Genomic DNA, 18,906 nt, shown 5'->3' with positions numbered 1-18,906 from the left:
CCTGTCCTCACCAGCTTCTACCTTCCAGTTTTCCATCTTTCCCCTCTCAATGCCTGGCACTGTACTCTTACAGCTCTCTCCAACTGGACTATCCTCTCAGGCCAAGTCCATCTGAGTCCTGGTTTTGTCAGGCACCCATCCTTCATGGGATTTTGCATATCCTTGCTGTTGGGGTTTCATAGGTGACCCCATCCCATCAGCCAGCTCTTCTGTGGGTTCTGAGCCATGTTTCTTGTGAGATGCTCCCTTCCTTGGCAATCTCAGGGACCCAGAGTACAGGGTTGGTCTCTGTATCCCTGCTTTCTGTATCCTTTGGGCACCTCAATGGTCCTTGGTCATTTTATGGGGCTTGTCTTCTAGCCGGTTTTGCCCACTTGCTAGCTACACAAAACCTGTTCTGGGGAAGGATTCTCTTGCATTCTCTAGAACCCATGTTGGGTGCTAAGGGGATTCAGAGAGCAGGGGACTCTGTTTTTCTAGTGGCTCAGGCCCACACCTTGAAGACTTTCCTGATGGCCTTGCTTCCCACCCATAGGGCAGTGCTGCTGGCCCTGCCTTCAACTCAGAGCGGCACTGCTTATTTCTTGCCAGTGCCAACTCTACTCTCCCCATCCTCTGGGCTGCCCAAAGAGTCTCTGATGGCCTGCACTTGCCTTGCTGACAGCCCATTCTCCAAGAAGTTGGTCTTGTTCAAATGACAGATCATTTCACTCATCCTGAGAAGGGAGAGCACTTTAGTACAGGGTCCCACGTGACTGGCCCAGTGTCCCGTCTGATCTTCCCTCCCATGACTCTCAGCCTTCATTCCATGTGCAGAGAGGTGGGCACCCCTGTTCCCCAGGCGCCTCTCAGGTCTAGTCAGGGTTCTCCTGTGACCTCCTATCCCACCCTGCCTCATTGGTTCTTTCTTCTGAAGGTCTTTCTGCCAAGGACACTTTGTATCATCTACATGGTTGCCGCTCCCCCATGGAGGATGCAGGGCCCATGAGAGCCAGGGGCTGTGTACCCCAGTGTCTAGAGGAGAACCTGTCTGGGTGGCAGAAGGTTTCCTGTGTACCTCCATATCCACCAACAGCTGCACAGCTCCCTCCCCACAGAAGTGCTCATAGGTGCTTGCAGGGCTGATCTGAATTATGGGCTTCTAAGGGCCATGAGGGGTCAGGTGGTCTGAGGGGACTCCTCAAGAGTCACCAACCACAAGGAGCCTCTACAAGCTCAGATGAAGGTGGTAGTGTCAGGAGCAGCCTGACTTGCTTGGGCCCTACCTGTGGGAACATGGAGGAGCTGACAGGCACAGCCCACAGGTTACTGCAAAGCAGGATCGAGTTCAGCTGTCAGTTCCCCCAGGGGCTCAGTGTTTCAGGGAAAGACAGTTACCAGCATCTGTCACCTATCCCTCAGTGCCTTCTAATGGAAACTATGACTGCCCTCTCCTGGCTGGAGCTGAGAGGAGGAGGAGGAAGAGTAGGTATAAGTGGGTGGCATAAGAAGGTCCTGAAGGCTCCGTGGGCAGGAAAATGTGTCTGTGGGACACTCACAGAAGAGAATACTTCCCATCCAGGCATTTCCACCTGGACAGAGAGATAGAACTTGCTCCCTCAGTCAGGGAAGGGAGCATCCACATTACCCTGAGGCAGGCTGGCCCCCAGAAGGACTAGGCAATACCATGCAGTTCTTCTGCTCTGGGCAAGAGCAATGGGGCCCAACTCAGCCCAATTCCAGGCATGCTGGGCCTGGGAAACTGGTGGTTCTAGTCTTTCCATAAAGATTCTCCCCCTGGCCAGCCGTGGAGATAACCCAGAGACAGGGGCCACTGGGTCACACAATAGTCAGGTTTGCAACCCCCAGGCAAAATGACCATTCTGGGCCTCAGGGTGGAACCTGAATAATGCAGATAATGATGACAACAATGAAGCTGTAATGACACCAACTTGACGTGGCTGTTGTGAGGCATAAAGTTATGAGAAGGAGACTTGGGAGTCTGCTGTCACACCGCCATCCCACAGGCCTGTCCTTCAAACCAGGCATTTTGCTTCACCAAAAGATAAATTTACAGGAAAAAAGAATAAGCCTGACTGGGCATGGTGGCACATGCCTATAATCCCAGTGACTCAGGAGGCTGAAGTAGGAGGATTACAAGTTCTAGGCCAGCCTGGGCAACTTAGTGAGACCCTGTCTCAAAACAAAAAAATACACATATAAAAAATTAAAAAATATATATAAGAGGCTGGGGATATAGTTCAGTGGCAAAGTACCCCTGGGTTCAATCCCCAGGACCAAAACCAACCAACCAAACAAACAAAAACTAAAAACAACAACAGAAAAAGCCTGGAGGGTTACTTTTCTTTACTTTATATAAAATACCCAAAGCATGAGCTTGCTACATGTACTAATTTAATCATTCTCCACCTTAAACCAAGGGATAGACCCAGTATCACACCATGAGGTGTGCCCTGGTATACCCATCTGGAACATGGGGAATGTATCCCACACGAGGTGTGCAGAGCACCTCTAACACTGCACATTGGGGTTCAAGGTTCATTCCAAAAACCGAAGTCATTTAACAGTGCTGCAAGTTTTCTCTTAAATGGCAGGCTAATTCACAGTTACCCAAAACAGTAATTCAAGCAGGGATCTGCTGGACTGGCTTTTATCAGCTCAAAAAAAAAAAAAAAAAAAAAAAAAAAAAAAAAAAAGCAATTCGTTCATTTGCTCCCGTGTCCTCTTTCATAACCCCTCCTTGGTCCCCTCTCTCATTTGCTGAGGCTCCCACTTTCTAGGCCCTGTGACAAGCATGGAAGCTATGGGGCTATTGGGACTGCAAAGGGGACTGTGTCTGTCCTGTTCTTGCAGGGAGGGCAGGTCAGGATGCTGTGGTAGAAAGGCCCACGAGACACCATAGACCTGCAGATGGGGGTTGTAGGCGATGTTGAACTGGATCTCTTGACCCCAGTCAAGGAGAGGGAGGAGTTTTTTTTTTCCCTACCATGAGGCAGCAGGCTGTAGTGGGACATTCTTAGCAGTGGTGACCCTGAGCCCTTTTTTTAACTTCCAGGCCTTACCTGTGCCGTCTGTAGGTCTAACCATGGATCCCCTGGCTCAGGGTGTACAGGTGTGCACGACTGGCATTTAAGGGTTACTCTCCCATGAGGTTGTAGTCCTAGCACCTTCCCAAGCCCTCTCCATACTTGGATTTCAAGTGACCAGGTAAGCTGCTGGCCCTAGGTCAACATTTCTTTTGAAGCTGCACCACCAAACATGCATGGGAGAGCACATTGCTAGGACATCTGCTGGACTCTGACCTCTGGGGGTGGGCAGCACCTATCTGTTCCCTGCTGAGCCCCCTCCTGGCACAGGCTTGGGCAGGATTTAGTAAACAGTTTCTAAGGCCTGGGTTAAATGCCCACCAGACAGACTTCTCTAGCCGTATAAACCACACAGCATGGCTTTGCTACATGGTAAGAGGTACAGCAATGACAAGGGCATGGAGGGGTGAAGCAATGCAGTGTCATTGTGTCCCCAGTCCAGAAGCATCCTCTGAACATCTATTTCCCTCGAACACACAGGGAAGAAGCCTTACTGGATGAGAGGTGAAGACACTACCTTGCCCCTCAGGGGGGCGGTGGGCATGTGGCATGGGCCTGTACAACTATCAGGGAGCCTGACACTCAGGAATTGTCAGGAGGCCCTCCCTCCTCAGCCCCAGTGGGAGCTTATGATAGGCTTATGATATTTAAAGACTTATGATATTGAAGCTCTTTCCCAAATTTAAAGGAGTTTTAAATTGTCCCCCTGACTTTTCTCCAGAAGGCTGAATAATGGCAGAGTCTTTGCCATCTTGGGGAAGTATAAGGATAAAGTACAGTCCTGTCTGAGTAGGAGGAGGCTCCTTGTCATAGGGCCTCTGCAGGATCATTTCTTTGTGGGGTACAGCTGGCTGGCTGGCCCTCACCTTCTGCTCCAACATGATCCAGACTCAGTCAAAACATACAAGGTTGAAAATGTGGAACCATTCACCAGGTCTCAAATACAGCAACCAAGAGCAGGGCCTTTCCTATCCAAGGGGCCAGTGGGAATAGATTCCCCAAATTCAGGTGTGGCTTCTGGGAAACTTTCCAGTTCATAGCACAGTCAGGTTGGGAGTGGGAAGTAGAACCCCCACATCTGGCAGTGATATCTGGAGGGAATGGGAGGTAGCAATTTGTATCTTCTGGGGATAGCTGGGAGTGGCCTCCATCTCTGGGTTCCCAGCCTTTTAGGAGGGGTCCTGGTGGGACTCAGCCAGGGTGATCAGAGGCCACATGGCAGCTCAAAAGTAAAAGATATATGAAAGACTCAGAGAGATCCTGAGCAGCTATGAAGCCCTCACTTCCACATCCTAATGTTGGAGTGCAACCACAGCAGGAGGGGGCCCTCTGCAGCCCTCAGGGGTCACTACTCCTGCAGTGGGCCACACACAAACTTGGGTTTGCATCCCGGTTTGGCAACACTGGGCATTTCAGGTGACTTCTCCGAGCCTCAGTTTTCACTCTGGTGCTAAGAATACATAGTGGTTCTAGTGAGGCTCTTGGGAGTAGTAAGAGGTTGTGAGATCAACAGGCTCCCTGGGGAACTGGGGGCAGAAGATATATGGTTATAGGAGGAGTTACAGCTCTTTGGTCCAACCCCTTCCTTGTAAAAGGCATGGAAGCCAAGGCGGGCCAGTGGTGACCCATGTGATTACCTTCAGGCAAACTTGCCTGCATGGCCCCTTGGCACACAGTAGGGGTTTGGACAATTGGTAGAGCCATACAAAAGCTCTCTCAGAATTAATCTGGTTCCTTTCAGGTGAGGAATGACTGTCAGAAAGGGTCCCCAGGAGAAACTTGGGCCTCTGGGCCGGTGTGGACTACAAGTATTGTGGTAGCCCTCACTCCTGCCCTCTCTGCACTGGATTGAAGGGCCCTTGTGTCAGGCTCACACCAGCTCATCTACAGACCCTAGCCCAGGGTACAGCTCCTGTCACTCAAGGCCAACTATTTCCCTAGAGTTGGTGCTGGAAAGAGGCCTCATAAACAATCCCAGGGGGCTGTGCTTTCCATAAAACCACTCATCATGCACTTAGAATGTGAGCTGTTTTATGGCTCTGTAAACAGATGAGCCTCTGATGCCTGAAAAAAGATAGTGCTAGACTAGAACCAGCTGTGAGGCTTGTTATCTTGGAGAAGCCAGACCTGTTTCTTCAAGGCCAAGTGGCCTCAGTCTTGGGTGGGAGGCAGTGCCAGGAGCTGAGCCAGGGAAGCATCAGGTGGACACGGGCTTCCAGATGGACAGGGAAGCATGACTGCAGCCTTGTGTCATTAAATGAACAACATCTGGGTGTGTCTAGATAGAAGTACAGGGACTGGGCCCATAAAGTCTATGAGCTGTAAGGAGGATGGTGACCCAGGAAGGGAGATGGAGGAAAATGAGAGCAGAATGGGACCAACGTGCAGGGAGGCCAGTCCAGCACCTCTGAGCAGTCTCCATGCACCAGAGTGGACTGCAGTCTGAGCACTGTGGGATCTGGGGATTTGGGATGGACAACGGTACGCACGCTTGTGGTCTGGGAGAAGGGCTCGGTCTCAGGCCCCGGGTAGGGATTCCCAACACCAAACCCAGGCACTCCAGGCCTGAGCATGTCTGGGCATGTGTGGGTGGTGGGATGGCCCTCCTGCCCCACAATCATGCTGCCAACAGGCTGGTGAAACAGCCTGCAGTGGGCTCCAGCCTCCATCTGCTCACCCTACCTTTGGGTTTCCTGTAAGACCTGGAGCATGGTGCCAACTCCTAGCTCAGCTCTCTCTAACTCCTGAACTTGGAGGCTTGGTCCCCCAGCTGGGGCTTACCTGGGCATTGGTATTCCCCATTGTCTTTAGCCAGCCCAATGGCCTTCCTGAGCCACATTCCACAGACCTCTATTTCCCCTGAGTAGTGGACTCCATTTCTGCACTCCTCCCCTGCCTTGGCCACCCTGTTCTCAGCGTGCTACCCCAAGGGACCTCTGGCCTCTCTGGGAGGCTGTCCTTGAAGAAGATTATTGCAGTCAGACCTGAGTCTATTTTGTTTTTGTTTTTGTTTTTGTTTTTTGTACTGGGAATTTAACCCAAGGGTGCTTTATCACTGAGCCCCGTCCCCAGTCCTTGGGTTTTTTTTTTTTTTTTTTTTTTTTTTTTTTTTTTGAGACATGGTCTCTCTCTCAGTTGTTAAGGCTGCCTCAGTCTCCCAAGTAGTTGGGATTACAAGTATGTGCCACCACACTCAGTAGACCCAAGTCTGGATGGTAGAGGCCTGGTATTATGGTTTGGATATGAGGTATCTCCCAAAAACCCCTATGTTAATGCAGGAATATTCAGAGGTTAAATGATTGGATTGTGAGAGCTATAAACTAATCAGTCCATCCTATTTTGAGTGGGGTAACTGGAAGGTAACTGTGAACAGATGGGGCATGGGCAGAGAAGGTAGATCACTGTCTCTGCCTTGGAAGGGTTCATCGTGTGGCTTGGTTCTTTTCCTCCTCCTCTCTGTGCTTCCTGGCTGCCATGAATGGAGCAATGCTCCTCCACGATGACCTTTTCCATGATGTGCTGCCTCACTTTGGGTCCAGAGCAATGGACTCAGCTGTCTCTGGACTGAGACCTCTAAAACTGTGAGCCCCAAACAAACTTTTCCTTCTCTAAGTTGTTCTTCTTGGGTATTTTGGTCATAGCAATACAAAATTCACTAACCCACCTGGGCAACACTCACCAGGCAGAAAGAGGAAGGGCCCAGAAGTACAGTCAAATGTTATACTTCTGTCACCATAGATTGACCCTCCAAGCTTCCAGAACCCAGGGAGAGTAACCAACTTCCACAGCTATGCCTCTTGTTTGTAGACTCTGGTTACTTGGTTTGTCTAGCAGGTTGGTGTGACCCGCTGGTAGGCTCAGCTCCAAAGTTCTTCTGGCTAATGGAACCCCAACCCCAGACCCCCACCACACATAGCTGTCTCCTTTCCCCATGCTTACGTGGATTCTGATCCCACTCAATCTGTGGGTTGTACCCAAGGCAAATGAAAGCAGGAGCAGTTGTGAGGGTCAGGATGGCAGCCATGTCCCTACTATGTTGACCCACTGATTCAGCTTCTTAATTTTGGGCCCTGACCTTCCTCCCACATGACCAAACCACCTGTAAGCCTCAATCAGATTCCACAGTCAACTGTGGTTTCCACCAGACAATTAAAAAGAATGTCCGCACCCATTAATGGCCGAGAAAAGGAGATGACATAGAGAATGCTAGATAGTGCGGGAGGTGCTAGCTTTGGAAAATGGCTTGGAGCCCCAGAAACAGAGCTCTGGTTTGTTAAGCACCTCTGGTCACCCAGTTAGGTGCCACAGTGCTGCTAAAAGGGAGTCCTTTGGTTTGGGGGGTCCCCCTCACTTATGCCCAGATGGTGGTGGGGGTGGGAACTCACATTGATCATAGCATTTGAAGTGATGCGGAAGAGGGTGGCTCTCTCATTCACGACCTTCAGCTTCTCCCCACTCTCAGATGGAATTTTGAGACTGTCTAGTTCATTCAAGGAGCGCTGGAGTGCAGCACCATGCTTGGCAATGAGGTCATTGCACGTGCTGAGGTCATCTAACTTCAGGGAGAGGTTCTTAAGGGTGTGGTGTAGCTCACTCTTATCTGCTGGGGAGGCGGTCTCTTCGTCGTCATCCCCAGAGTCATCTGTGAAGGGAAACAGAGTTGCTGTGGTTGTTTCCAATCAACAAGGCCCAAGAATCAAGGAAGGCAGAGGAGGAAGCCCTTCATTTAAAATGAATGTTTCCCTACATTGTGCCCAAAGCTGCTCCTGGCCATGGTGAGGGACCTGCTCAACCCTGGCCCAGCCAGCACAAGCCTACCTGAGTCAATGGAAGAGCTTAGACTTAGTTTTAGAGAGGGGTATTACTCTGCAGGTGCCTTCATGCAGGGCACCAGCTCCCCTAAGTTGTGGCCTGTGGGCAAATGTGGCCAAAGCTGGGTGGAGAGGTAGAGATTGTTCAGTGGGCACAGACACTCCCAGAAAAGAGCCTCAACTCCCTTCCTGACCTTATAGGCCTATCCAGTCACACCCAACTGTCTCCTATTCCTTGCAAATGCTTAAGCTTGCTTGGGGCTTTCACCCTATGTTTCCATCCTCTGGAGCCTTACACCTCCTCCACCTCCTCGCTGTCTCACCCCATTCATTCCTTTGAGACCTAGCCCAATGCTGTCCCCCTTTTCAAAGTCACCCCCCCCACCCAGCTCAGGCTCCAATAGAAGCTATCTACTCCCTGTCTCCTCACACCTCCATCCTGGCCTGTCTTCCTGCTGATCTGCATCCATCTCGCCTCTGGAGAAGCATGGCCACTTGCTTATGGAATGCCTTCTGTGTGCAGACACAGGCTAAGGGTAGGGACTGAACCATCTGCAGGGGACATACAAAGCAACTAGTGCTCTCAGAGATGAAGTCATGCCCAGGCCATCTTGCTAGTCCCCTCTTCTCACCAGGCTGTTGGGGCCTCCATGCAAGGGGCCAGGCAGTCCTCTGTCCCCACTCCCACCTTCCCTCTCACCTCTCATGGCAGCTGCTCAGGAGCCATCACTGCTCCTCTTCCGGCTAGCCAGGAGCTGCTGGGCCATGGGGGCCTCTGAGGACAGCTGGCCTGGGGCCCTACAGCTGTCTAAATGCTCAGTACAGGATAACCAAGAGGTTCACATCAGACTGTAAATCCCAGAGCTGTATCTACTGAGGACTTTTTGAAATGCCTTCTTTCAGAAATTATCTGCAAGCCTTTTTTGTTTTTCAGAAGAAAAAAATCTATAACTTGATGTAAAATTAAACAAAAATTCAAAAAAATGAATGCATATTATGAGAGAACAGATTTCTTCTCATGGCAGGCAAGGTGTGTGTGGGTGGACAAGGCTAAGTTGCTGTTCCAAGTGCACTGTGAGCCCATGGCAGGGCCAAGTCAGGCAGCTGCATGGGTCCCAAGCAAGGGGGAGTGTCCAATGCACGCCTTGTCCCTGCTGGCCACAGAGATCTTGGACCAGCATCCAGGTAGGGGGTAGGGAGCCTCCCTACCAACCAGCCCAATCTCAGCCTCAGAATGGCCCAGCCTTGGGAAACCACATGTACTGGGCCAGTCTTTGGACCAAAGATGTTCTGAGTCTCACAGTGGAGGTCAGTAGATGGCAGCTCTTCCCTCCCTTAGGCAACAAATTGCAGATTCCAAGTGGCCAAGCCACAGGCTTAGGGCTCAGCTGTTAAGGAGAAGAGCAGTGAACTGAATCCAGTTCTTCCTGCCAGTATGGCTTCCTCTCTGGCTCACCTCAGAAAGGCTCCACCAGCTGATGTGTACTCAGTCTTTCTGAGTGCCAGGACTTGGGGAGGGTGCTACCTCAGGTAATGCATGTGATGACCCAGCGAGGTAGGCCTGGGGCAGAAAGGTGCATAGAAATTTCCAGGGCTATGAGGTGAGTGTACTCTGGAGCATCCAGGTTTATCTGGCATCAGAGCCTGAGTTCTTATGACCTCCTATCACTGAAATGTATTGTCACTTTCCCAGTCTAACAACCAGAATGACCGACCAACAACCAGGCAGAACAGCCACTGACTCTACTCTACACCAGCAGGGCCACCTGGGATCAGGTCTGGCTGCAGGTCAGCCTGAATGTGACCCCTGGTTCTCAAAACAAGAGTGGAGGAGAGGTGCAAGTACTTAATGGAGCATCTTCCCCTGTGGCGGGTCAGGGGGCTCCATACTTCTATTTAATTTGTTATTAAATGGATACTTTTTCAAACAGCTCTCAAGGTCCAAGTTCAGGTCCCCAGAGGCATGACAAATGTGCTTGTTCTGCTGTCATGTTGCTAGCTGTATTGGAGGCAGGACAGGAAGAACCAAGGTCAGTGATTACTGACCAGCACAGTCAATTCACAAAGATGGGCAGGTAAAGTCCCTCCCAGAGGGACAGTGAGATCAGAAAAATGAGGAAGGGTGGGATGAGAGGGGGCAAATGAGTGAAAGAACAAATGATTTGGGGGCCTGTTGGTTCTTGGCACATGCACCAATTGGCATGTCACACACAGGAGGGTGGACAAAGCAGGTGGAGGGGTAGGGCACGGAAGGGCAGGCTGGAAAGGGAGATGGTGAAGGGCCTCTGGCACAAGCGCAGGGGTCTGGTCCCTTATCCTTTGGCAGAAGGGAGTGTGTGGCATGTAAGCTGTGGTCTGTGGGAAAGATGAGATGGGTAGCAGGTGCTATGATGGGCAGACTAGAGGGACAGAGAGGCCAAATATCTGGTTGGGCCAAGGCCAGGGTGGTCACAGGAGGTTAGGGGCTGAAGAAAACAGGAGTGGATTTGGGCAGAAAGGACCCCTGAAACCGGCCATACACATGGACAGCGGCACCCACTCAGCTCCAAGGCCATAAACAACTAGCCATACTCCTGTACAATTCCTGCATAGCTGCCATCCCTGAAGGAGTGGGTGGGGGAACCCCCACCCACATTCCAACAGCAAGACTAAGATGGTTCAGATGCACAATGGTGTGACCCATGTCAGCCTGGGCAGACTCAGAATTAAATAATGACAGGGACTTGGTCTCCAGAATGGTGACCTCTGGCCACACTGAGTCCAGAGGTCTCAGGTCCAGGTAAGGAAACCTCACAAGGAGGAAACACACGTTGGAAAGATAAATGAAACAATACATTTGTCTCTTGGTATCATCAATGGACTGGTTCCAGAACGCTGGAGGATACCAAAATCCAAGAATGCTCAAGTTTCTTATGCAAAATGGCATGGTATTTATGTACAACCTACAAATGTCCTCCTTATACTAAATCATGTCTAGATACTTATTAGTTCCAAATAGTTTTAATCTGTGGTTGAATCCTCAGATGTGGAACCAGTGAACAGGGAGAGCTAACTGTGTTAGGGACACAAATAAAATCTATTTAATGTGACAGTCCTCAAACTAGAAAAAATAATGGCATTAAGTTAGTTATGCTTTCTGAAGGAAAACCTCACAGACATCCATCAAGAGTCATAAAAATGACTTCGTGGCTCCCATCCTCCACTTCTTCCCTTATAGGGATCTCTACTAGGAGGGGATTTATTCCAGAGCAAAGAAAGCACATGGATGCATGAAGTTATTTAGGGCTGCAGTTCACAAGCTTATGGCTTCAGGGTTCTCAAGCTTTCATGACCCCTATACCCTCTCTGTTCCCACATTCCACTGGGAATAAAACTCAGGGCTATGGAGTACCCTGGAGAGACAAGTATCTGATTGTTACAAAAAAATTAACAGCACCAACACAGCAAAGGCTAAACTACCTACTAACATAAAATCCAACAGAAACTTTGCAATTGCATTTTCAAGAAGAGGAGCAAGATAGCAATGAGATCTAGGGCCAGGTCAAAAACCCTGTGGGGCTAGATTCACAAAACAGCCCTCCCAGTCACTCTGGTAAGTCCCTATACCTGCTCAAAGGCAGAGGATGTCCAGCTGCCCCGTGGAGGTATGGAAAATGAAGAAGTAAGAGGAGGCTTGAAAGCCTGGTTTTCAGTTCACATGCTGCTCTGCTGCTTTCATGTGGTTATCTCCCTTTTAAGTCTCAGCTTCTCGGGTGCACAGCAAGTGCTCCAACCCCCATCTCACTGGTCTGTGAAGGACCTATGTGCTGGGTGATCTGCATCAGCTGGAATTATCACCACCAACGCAATCCTGAATGTATTGCCTCTCCATTACATTCCAGAGAATGCCAGTCCTTTTAAGAGACGATGGAAGCAAGAGGTCTATCTGGACACTGAGAGGCAAAAGGTTTCATTACCCAGGATGCAGTGCAAGTTTGGGGCCTGTCCCCAGCTAGATGTGGGAATGAACCAGCAGATCCCTGGCAGGTGACACCTCTGAAAAAGATCCCAGAAATTAAGCCAGCAGTGGGGAGCTGGGAAAGTGGCATTTTGCTGAAGGCTGCTGTGGGGAGGGAGGCTAGCTGGGTGGCAAGATGGCCCCAGGCTCATAGTCACAGGCCCCATCAGTTGGCCCTGCTTATCTCTCAGGGCTGCTATAGAGAGCATCAGAAAATGTCCCTTATCCCCTCCAGAGCCTCAGCTGTCCAGTTCTCCAAGGAATGGCTGTAGGAGTAAAGAGAAGGCCATTGGCTCTGGGTGTGAAGGCAGGTAACCCCATCCCTACCCTGGGGTCCTCAACAGATTGCCCAGAGCCTCATCATTTCCCTGTCATCCAGGAGCCCTGGCCCCTCCTCAACCTACCTCTAGTCCTCAGGTGGGTTCTGGGCCCAGGAAGCAGTCACAGTCTTTGCTGATCTACATAAATCCCCAGATTGAGAGGACAAGAGTCAGAGCTGCCTCTATTACCCTCCCCCATTGGAGCTGAGATGGCTCAGATCACTTACAATCCTTCTAGAGAGGGTGGTTTCCTGGCTTTGGAGTCATCTACTTGTCTGGGCTTCTCCTGCAGTATCTGTGACATAGAAATCATTTTGTCCCTGCAGTCTATCTCTGTTCAGAATTGTGGAGTTTGTAGGGAGGCAGGCTCTGGCCCTTGAATAAGGGACAACTTTCCAACAGTGAGGAGGCCCAGAAGGACAGGGTGATGTGCAGCTCGTGGGCTTGAACTGGCTGGCACAGCTCCAAGTCCTTACTACCTTCTCCACCACTCATTTCTCCTGTTTTCACCATAGGCACTGCTAGCCAAATCAAGGGTGGAGTCTGGTAGCAAGTGTCCCAGCTGAATCCAGAGTGACATTCACTCCTGGAATGGTCAGGCCAAACCCCAAAGGGCAGGCCAGTCCCTAATCTCCCTCCAGACCATGGACAAATTAGGCCAGGCCTCTTTCATTCAGGATACCTCTTTGTTTTCAGAAGGGAAAACTTAGACCCAGAAGAGGAAAGGGGGCTTGGCCAAGGTCAGGTGTTGGAGCAGTGGTACCAACCCCTGCTGAGCTCCTTCCTTCTCTGACTCAGAAAGCTCTTTCCAAGTGGCTATGACACATTTGCTGATGGTTCAGAGACTGGGCAGATAATCCTGATGTCCTGCTGGTTCCCCTGGAAGGAGAGTAGAAGGTTAGCAGGGGTCACTTCTCCATGTGCCTGCTCTTAGAGTCACCCCAAGGGGCAGGCTACTGGCCCCTGATCACATGCTGTGTACTAATGGCTGACAGCAGGCTCATGGGGAGGTCTGCAACCACAAAGAGTGCTGATAGAGATGCTGTGTCTCACCTTCCTTCCCTGCAGGGTCCTCCTGAGAGTGGGGCTGGGTACTGGAGGAAGGCAGGGGGAGATTGCCTTTGCTGAGCAGCAGCTGGGAGTAAGGGGGTCAGTCAGAGGAGCATTAAGTACATGTGTCACCCATCCTCTGCTGAGAAGGACCTTTCAGCCAGTCCATCAGGCCTGTTTTCAATGCTTGCACCCTCTGGCTGGTCTGAAGCATGCCTCTTTCCCTCTCTAGAGTGCACAGTGCTTTCTTCGGGCCTCATGGTGCCCCTTTACCAGCTACTTTCTGCCCACTTCTGCTGAACCTGCTGCAGTTACTTTGCCTCATTTGTTTGGGCCACTGAGTGGTTTTGCATGTGCCTAGTACTTCCGGGAAATGCTGGGTGAACTGTACTCAAACCCAACCTGGGTCCCAGAAACTCAAGAATCAAACTTGGAAGAAGCAGCTTCCCACTGGTCAGCACTGAAGCAGTTGGGCAAGATGACAGGTATCTCACAGTAGGCAACAATAGCAATCACAATGATTGCAGTAGTGGCAGCTGAGACTTACACAAGGTGCCAGTGTAATGTATAAAGCTGCTCCCCCGCCCATTCCATTGCAGTCATTTTCCCCGCCTCCCAACCACTTGTCAATCTGTGAACATCCTAGCTAGCTATTGGTTCATCAGTCAGCTTGCAAGTATCCTTCTCCGATATTGGTCCCCTGTTAGCCCAGCAGAATACAACTGTTTACTATAGCTTCCCCGCCATCTTTCCCCATCCTTCTGTCTGTCCTCCTCACTTTTCTCTATCCTCCTGGCTTTCCACTCTCTCTAGTGCATGCCCTTTCTCTTTCCTTTCTCCTTTCCTCTCATTTTCTCTCTTACCCTGCAGGGAGACACTGTTTGCTTAATAAACTCCCTTATGTGATTTCCCGTGTCCAGCGTGGTTCCATGGGATTTCCTTACAGCCAGACTTTTTTAAAGCACTGGACAAAAAACTCATTCAATCTGTGTACACTTAGCATCCTCATTTTACAGGGGAGAGAGCTAGGAAACTGAGGTTTGGAGTGGAATGGTCCTACAGTGTGCAAGTAGGAGATCTGGGGTCCTAGCCCATGTGGCCCAGCTCTGGTACCACAGCTCCCCACCACAACTCTCCTAGCCATTCCATCCACTTCTTGTGTCTCACTGAAGGCCACACTGACAAAATCTCTAGGAACTTGGGCTGAGAAATAATCTGCAACATTGGGACAGGCATACCAGGCATACCTGAGACTATAGTGACTTCAGGTCAGGGCCTGAGCCTGGACTTGCTTCCTGAACGATTCTGTTCTTGCAGGACTTGTGAGAATATTTCATTTTGTTCTATTGGCCCATCATCTTATTCTCCATCCCAGACCATCAACCTGGCCAGGAAGAGGGTAGAGCTAGAGTATTTGCATTGGAGGGGGGCTGTAGACACTGTCACCCAGGTCCTCACTCTAGCAGAAAGGCTGAGCCTCAGTACAGAAGGCATCTGAGTTGAGATTGCTGGGCAGTCCGTTAACAGTAGATCATATTCACCGACTGCAGTCCAAGAGCCTGGGCCTACAAAGAAATGGCTCACAGAGGAGGATAGTGACCCAGGGAATCAAACCTGAGGGTTGATGGAGGGAGCAAGAGGAAAAGCAAGATCAGGGGTTTCTGCTTCCCCCTCCTCCTGTTCCGGAAAGAGCCAGTCATTTCCCAGCAGGGTCACCAGGGTGATCTTTCTGACATCCTACGTGGGCTTCCCCAGGTCTTGCATGGCCTGCTGCCTGCGTGCTGCTGGTCCTGGCATACTTCTAATGTTCAGATCAAACACTCAGAAAAGCGATTAACCCAGGATCCCAGTGAGCTGCTCTGCCTCCTTCAAAGGACATGACTTCTGAAATAAGGACATCCAAGCAGGAAAGGTGGGAACACTTGCTCTTCCCCAGAGACAATTCAGAATCAATGAGGATCTCTGTCTTTCCATTCAAGTGACTTCCTTTTGATGGTGGGAAACTGGGCCTGAGTCTCCATATACTTTTCTCTGCCAGTGGTGCACCTGGGCTTCCTAGCTAAAGTAACAAAGGCGCATAGCACACAGACTATGGAGTAAAGAAAGGATAATTGACCTCAGTCTTCAAGCCAGGGACAGAGCTGAGAAATGAGGCTTAGGCCCATTCTTGCATGGCAGGACCCCATGGAGCAAATGACCAAGAGAGACACATTCTCATCCATTCATAGACACGACTGACATAGCCATCTCTAGGGAAGCACTGATTCCCGAAATACCATTAACTTTACCAGTTACATAGAAAAATGAATTCTCTCTTTTATTTAAAGAGAATAAATCCATAAAACTCAGGTTACCAATGAGTTACAAGGCAGTGGTCATGACTTCTCTGATAATTTTGGTGGGGCTATCAGTGTGTGGCAGTGACTTCCATCCATGGGAAGCTTCTGTTGGGTATGAGTATTGCAACCCATAGAGTCTATACAGGGCTGACTGTGATCAAATTCACAACCTTCCTAGAACTTCAGAATGTGACCTTATTTGGAGGGGCTGATGCAAATGCAATTAGTTAAGGTGAAGTCATACTGGAATACTATGGCCCCTTAATCCAATGTGACTGCTGTCCTTATAAGAAGACAGAGGGATAGAGACAGAGATTGAAGTGATATGTCCACAAGCCAAGGAATACTAAGGATTTCTGCCAACATCAGAATCCAAGAGAAAGGCATGAGCCAGCTTGATTTTAGGCATGTGGCCTCCAGAACTGCAAGAGAATAAATTCCTGTTGTTTTAAGACACCAGTTTGGGTAATTTACTATGTTAGGGTAGCCCTAGGAAATTAATACAATGTCTTAAAACAATACTTTTATTATCTTATAGTTCTAGAAGTCAGAAGTCCTAAAATCAAGGTTGTGGCAGGTTGTACCCCTTCTGAAAGCTCTAGGAGAGAATGCTCACCTTTTTTTAGCTTCTGGAGGCTACCCTCATTCCTTGGCTGGAGGCCCCTTCCTCCTTCTTTAAAGCCAGCAGAGTAGCATCTTCTAATCTCTCTGCCCCTCCTGACTTTTAGAGGGACCCTCATGATTATATTGAGCACACTTGAATAATCACCCACATCTCAAGATCCATAACTTTATCATATCTGCAAAGTCCCTGGAATTTGGAAATGGACATTTTTGGGAGCCATTATCTGGCCACCACATGGAGTTGCTGTGGCTGAGCTGAACACCTGTCAAATTCTTAATGAAGGGTCATGGAAAATAATATTCCTACAAGATAAGCCCCAAAGAAAAGTAGTGCAGCTCTGGAGGAGGGAGGGGGGAAACTAGCCAAGCATTAACCTCCCAGTAAGTCCTTTCCTAATAACAATGGGCCCTGAAGCAAGGGGGTGGATTCTGAACGCTGGACTCTGGACTTTGACCTTACCCCATTACAAATTACAAGTCCTAAATGTAGACACAGCAAATATTGAAACTGTGAAACATGAATCCCAGAGAAAGAAAAGCAATGGGTGGGATGTGAGTACTCATTCCCTTGGGATCTAGACTCCTTTATCTCTTCAGGTAACAATGAGTTTCAAGCTTTTTATAACTGCCTTCTTGAGTTAAAGTTTTAACCTGCACAACTAGCCCTTGACTGTCTGAATACATGTCCACAGTTTCTAATGATTAACCACTCTCATTGTACCCTATAAAATGAAAATCCCCTCTGTAACCAACACTATTTTTGCATCCAGGAAATGAGCCCCTATGGTGCCAAGTCTGTGAATAAATTAACAGCTTCTCTGAATCTGTTGAGGTCTGTATCCATCATTTTGTGCTTAAACTTACTCTATGGCTAGTAATTAAGGTTTGAGTCACTGTCTTAGGGAGCCGTGTCTGCATGCTCTAGTTGACCACTGAGACTCCTTTTTGGGCACAAAGATCTCACAAGTCCTTCTGGACTTCCTGGAAAGCCTGGTGCACATACACCATTCTGGTCAGGATCCGTGTGCAGGGGAGGTGGTGGCCTGGGCAGAGCCTGGTGGTCCTACATGACTCTACATGACCTGGATTAAGTGTACCTTAATCCTCACTATGCTGGGAATATGAATCCCCATAGGGAGGATATTAAGCACCCAAACTGGGTAGCACTGGGATGTAATATAAGTCAGAACCCAGGTCTCTGGCCCACTGAGCCCTCGGTCACCTTGCAAAGGCACAGTTCACATTTGCACAGAACTGCCACGAAGTTTACTTCAAATCAGAGGTCAGAACCAGAAGGAGCCCCTGTTTATTGTACTCCCCCATCACACCCAGGTCTCTTCTTAGCCCGTTTAATGACCTGGTCTAGCTGAGGAACCCCCCTGGGCATCTTTCCTTAGGAGGCACCTAGGAAAGATGAGTTGCCATGGTAACAGTGGGGCCAGGTGGGCTATTTTTAGAAACAGAGCTTTTTTTCATCTTTGGAAGAAAATGGATCAAATTTCTCAGTGGCAATGCCTTGTTGTGGGCAGTTTTTTAAAACCAAGAAACCAAAAGGCTGTACAGGTTGGTTTTGGGGGGTGTAGGAGGGGGAGATGACATGCAGAAGCTCTATGGCCACCCTGATTTGCACTGCCTCTTGTTTATTTCACTGTAGGAAGTCCAGCTCTGTCCTCACCTGTCCACAAGCTTCTTGGGGTCAAAGTGCAGTATAACCAGTTGGGACCCCCTGTCACACACACACAGTGGCTGGAAATGAGAATGGGCCTCAGGTCATGTCTCCCATGCATTCACACCCAGCAATGAACTGGAGAAGTTTTTAGGGTGTGCCACTGAGAGGGGTTCTGGCAGAGGCACAGGACTGCTCATCCATCACAGGGTGTCAACAAGGTGGGGATTCCCACTTCCCCTGTGCCCAGAAAGCCCTGGCACAGTGCTCACAGCAGTTCCAGGTCCTTTCTCCTTCTTGGCTCTTCAGCTGGTCCTGATGCCACATGGGGAGACCCCACAGGCTCATTGCATACTCAAGCATTTTCTCACTTCTGCACTGCCATAGTGTACTCCATTGCTGAGATTTCTTTTCTGGTCTCTTCCACCTGTCTCTGGCCAAATGGAGTAATATTTATGGCTTCCAAATATTTAAAAGAATGTGGTGGCTTCTTTGGGGACAAAGTTCATTACTTACTCGTCATGCATGCCCAGAACCTGGGCAGGGTCTTTGTGGGAAAAGAAAAGCCTTGCCCTCCTCCCGCTTACTACCATGATAGGGTTCCTGAGTCAGAGCAGCATGAGGGCCACTACACGCAGGGCCAAGGCTAGTCACCAGCAGGATCAGCCCTTGCCAGCTATGCTCCTCTGGGTCAATAACATGGATAGATGGGACAGACACTGTCCCTCTCTGCAGAATTGAATCTAAACATGCAAGGCAGGGAAGGGGCAAGTCTTTGTCCTTGAGCCGTGGCAGCTTTCCAGTCCATGGTCTTGTTCTCTGAACAGCCACTTGTCTCCAGAGCTCCCATCATAGGGCTCCAGCAGCAGGTGCTCATTTCACCCAGAGTGCTATGGACTTTGAGCAGGGTGTGCATCCTGTTTTTCCCCAGTCTGGCTGTGCAAAGAGACACCCCACCATGGGCCTCTGCAGAGAAGCAAATGCAGTGGGTGTTGGTTTCAAGGGAGAAAATG

General features: G+C 49.7%; 1 protein-coding gene across 6 annotated transcripts in view; it reads right to left on the bottom strand.

Moving 5' to 3' along the window:
• OSBP2 (oxysterol binding protein 2) overlaps positions 1-18,906 on the bottom strand; it is a 162,328-nt gene that overhangs the window by 23,204 nt on the left and 120,218 nt on the right. For 5 of the 6 annotated variants that reach the window (XM_079150941.1, XM_079150940.1, XM_079150944.1 and 2 more), the window contains one exon: positions 7,472-7,728. The exons of the other annotated variant lie outside the window; for it this stretch is intronic. In XM_079150941.1, coding sequence (XP_079007067.1) covers positions 7,472-7,728 — 257 coding nt within the window. The remainder of the gene's footprint in view (positions 1-7,471; positions 7,729-18,906) is intronic. 6 annotated transcript variants of the gene reach the window in all.

This window comes from Sciurus vulgaris (genome assembly GCF_902686455.1).
Source record: "Sciurus vulgaris genome assembly, chromosome: 8".
Lineage (NCBI taxonomy): Eukaryota > Metazoa > Chordata > Mammalia > Rodentia > Sciuridae > Sciurus > Sciurus vulgaris.
This window is presented reverse-complemented; position numbering and strand designations above follow the sequence as displayed.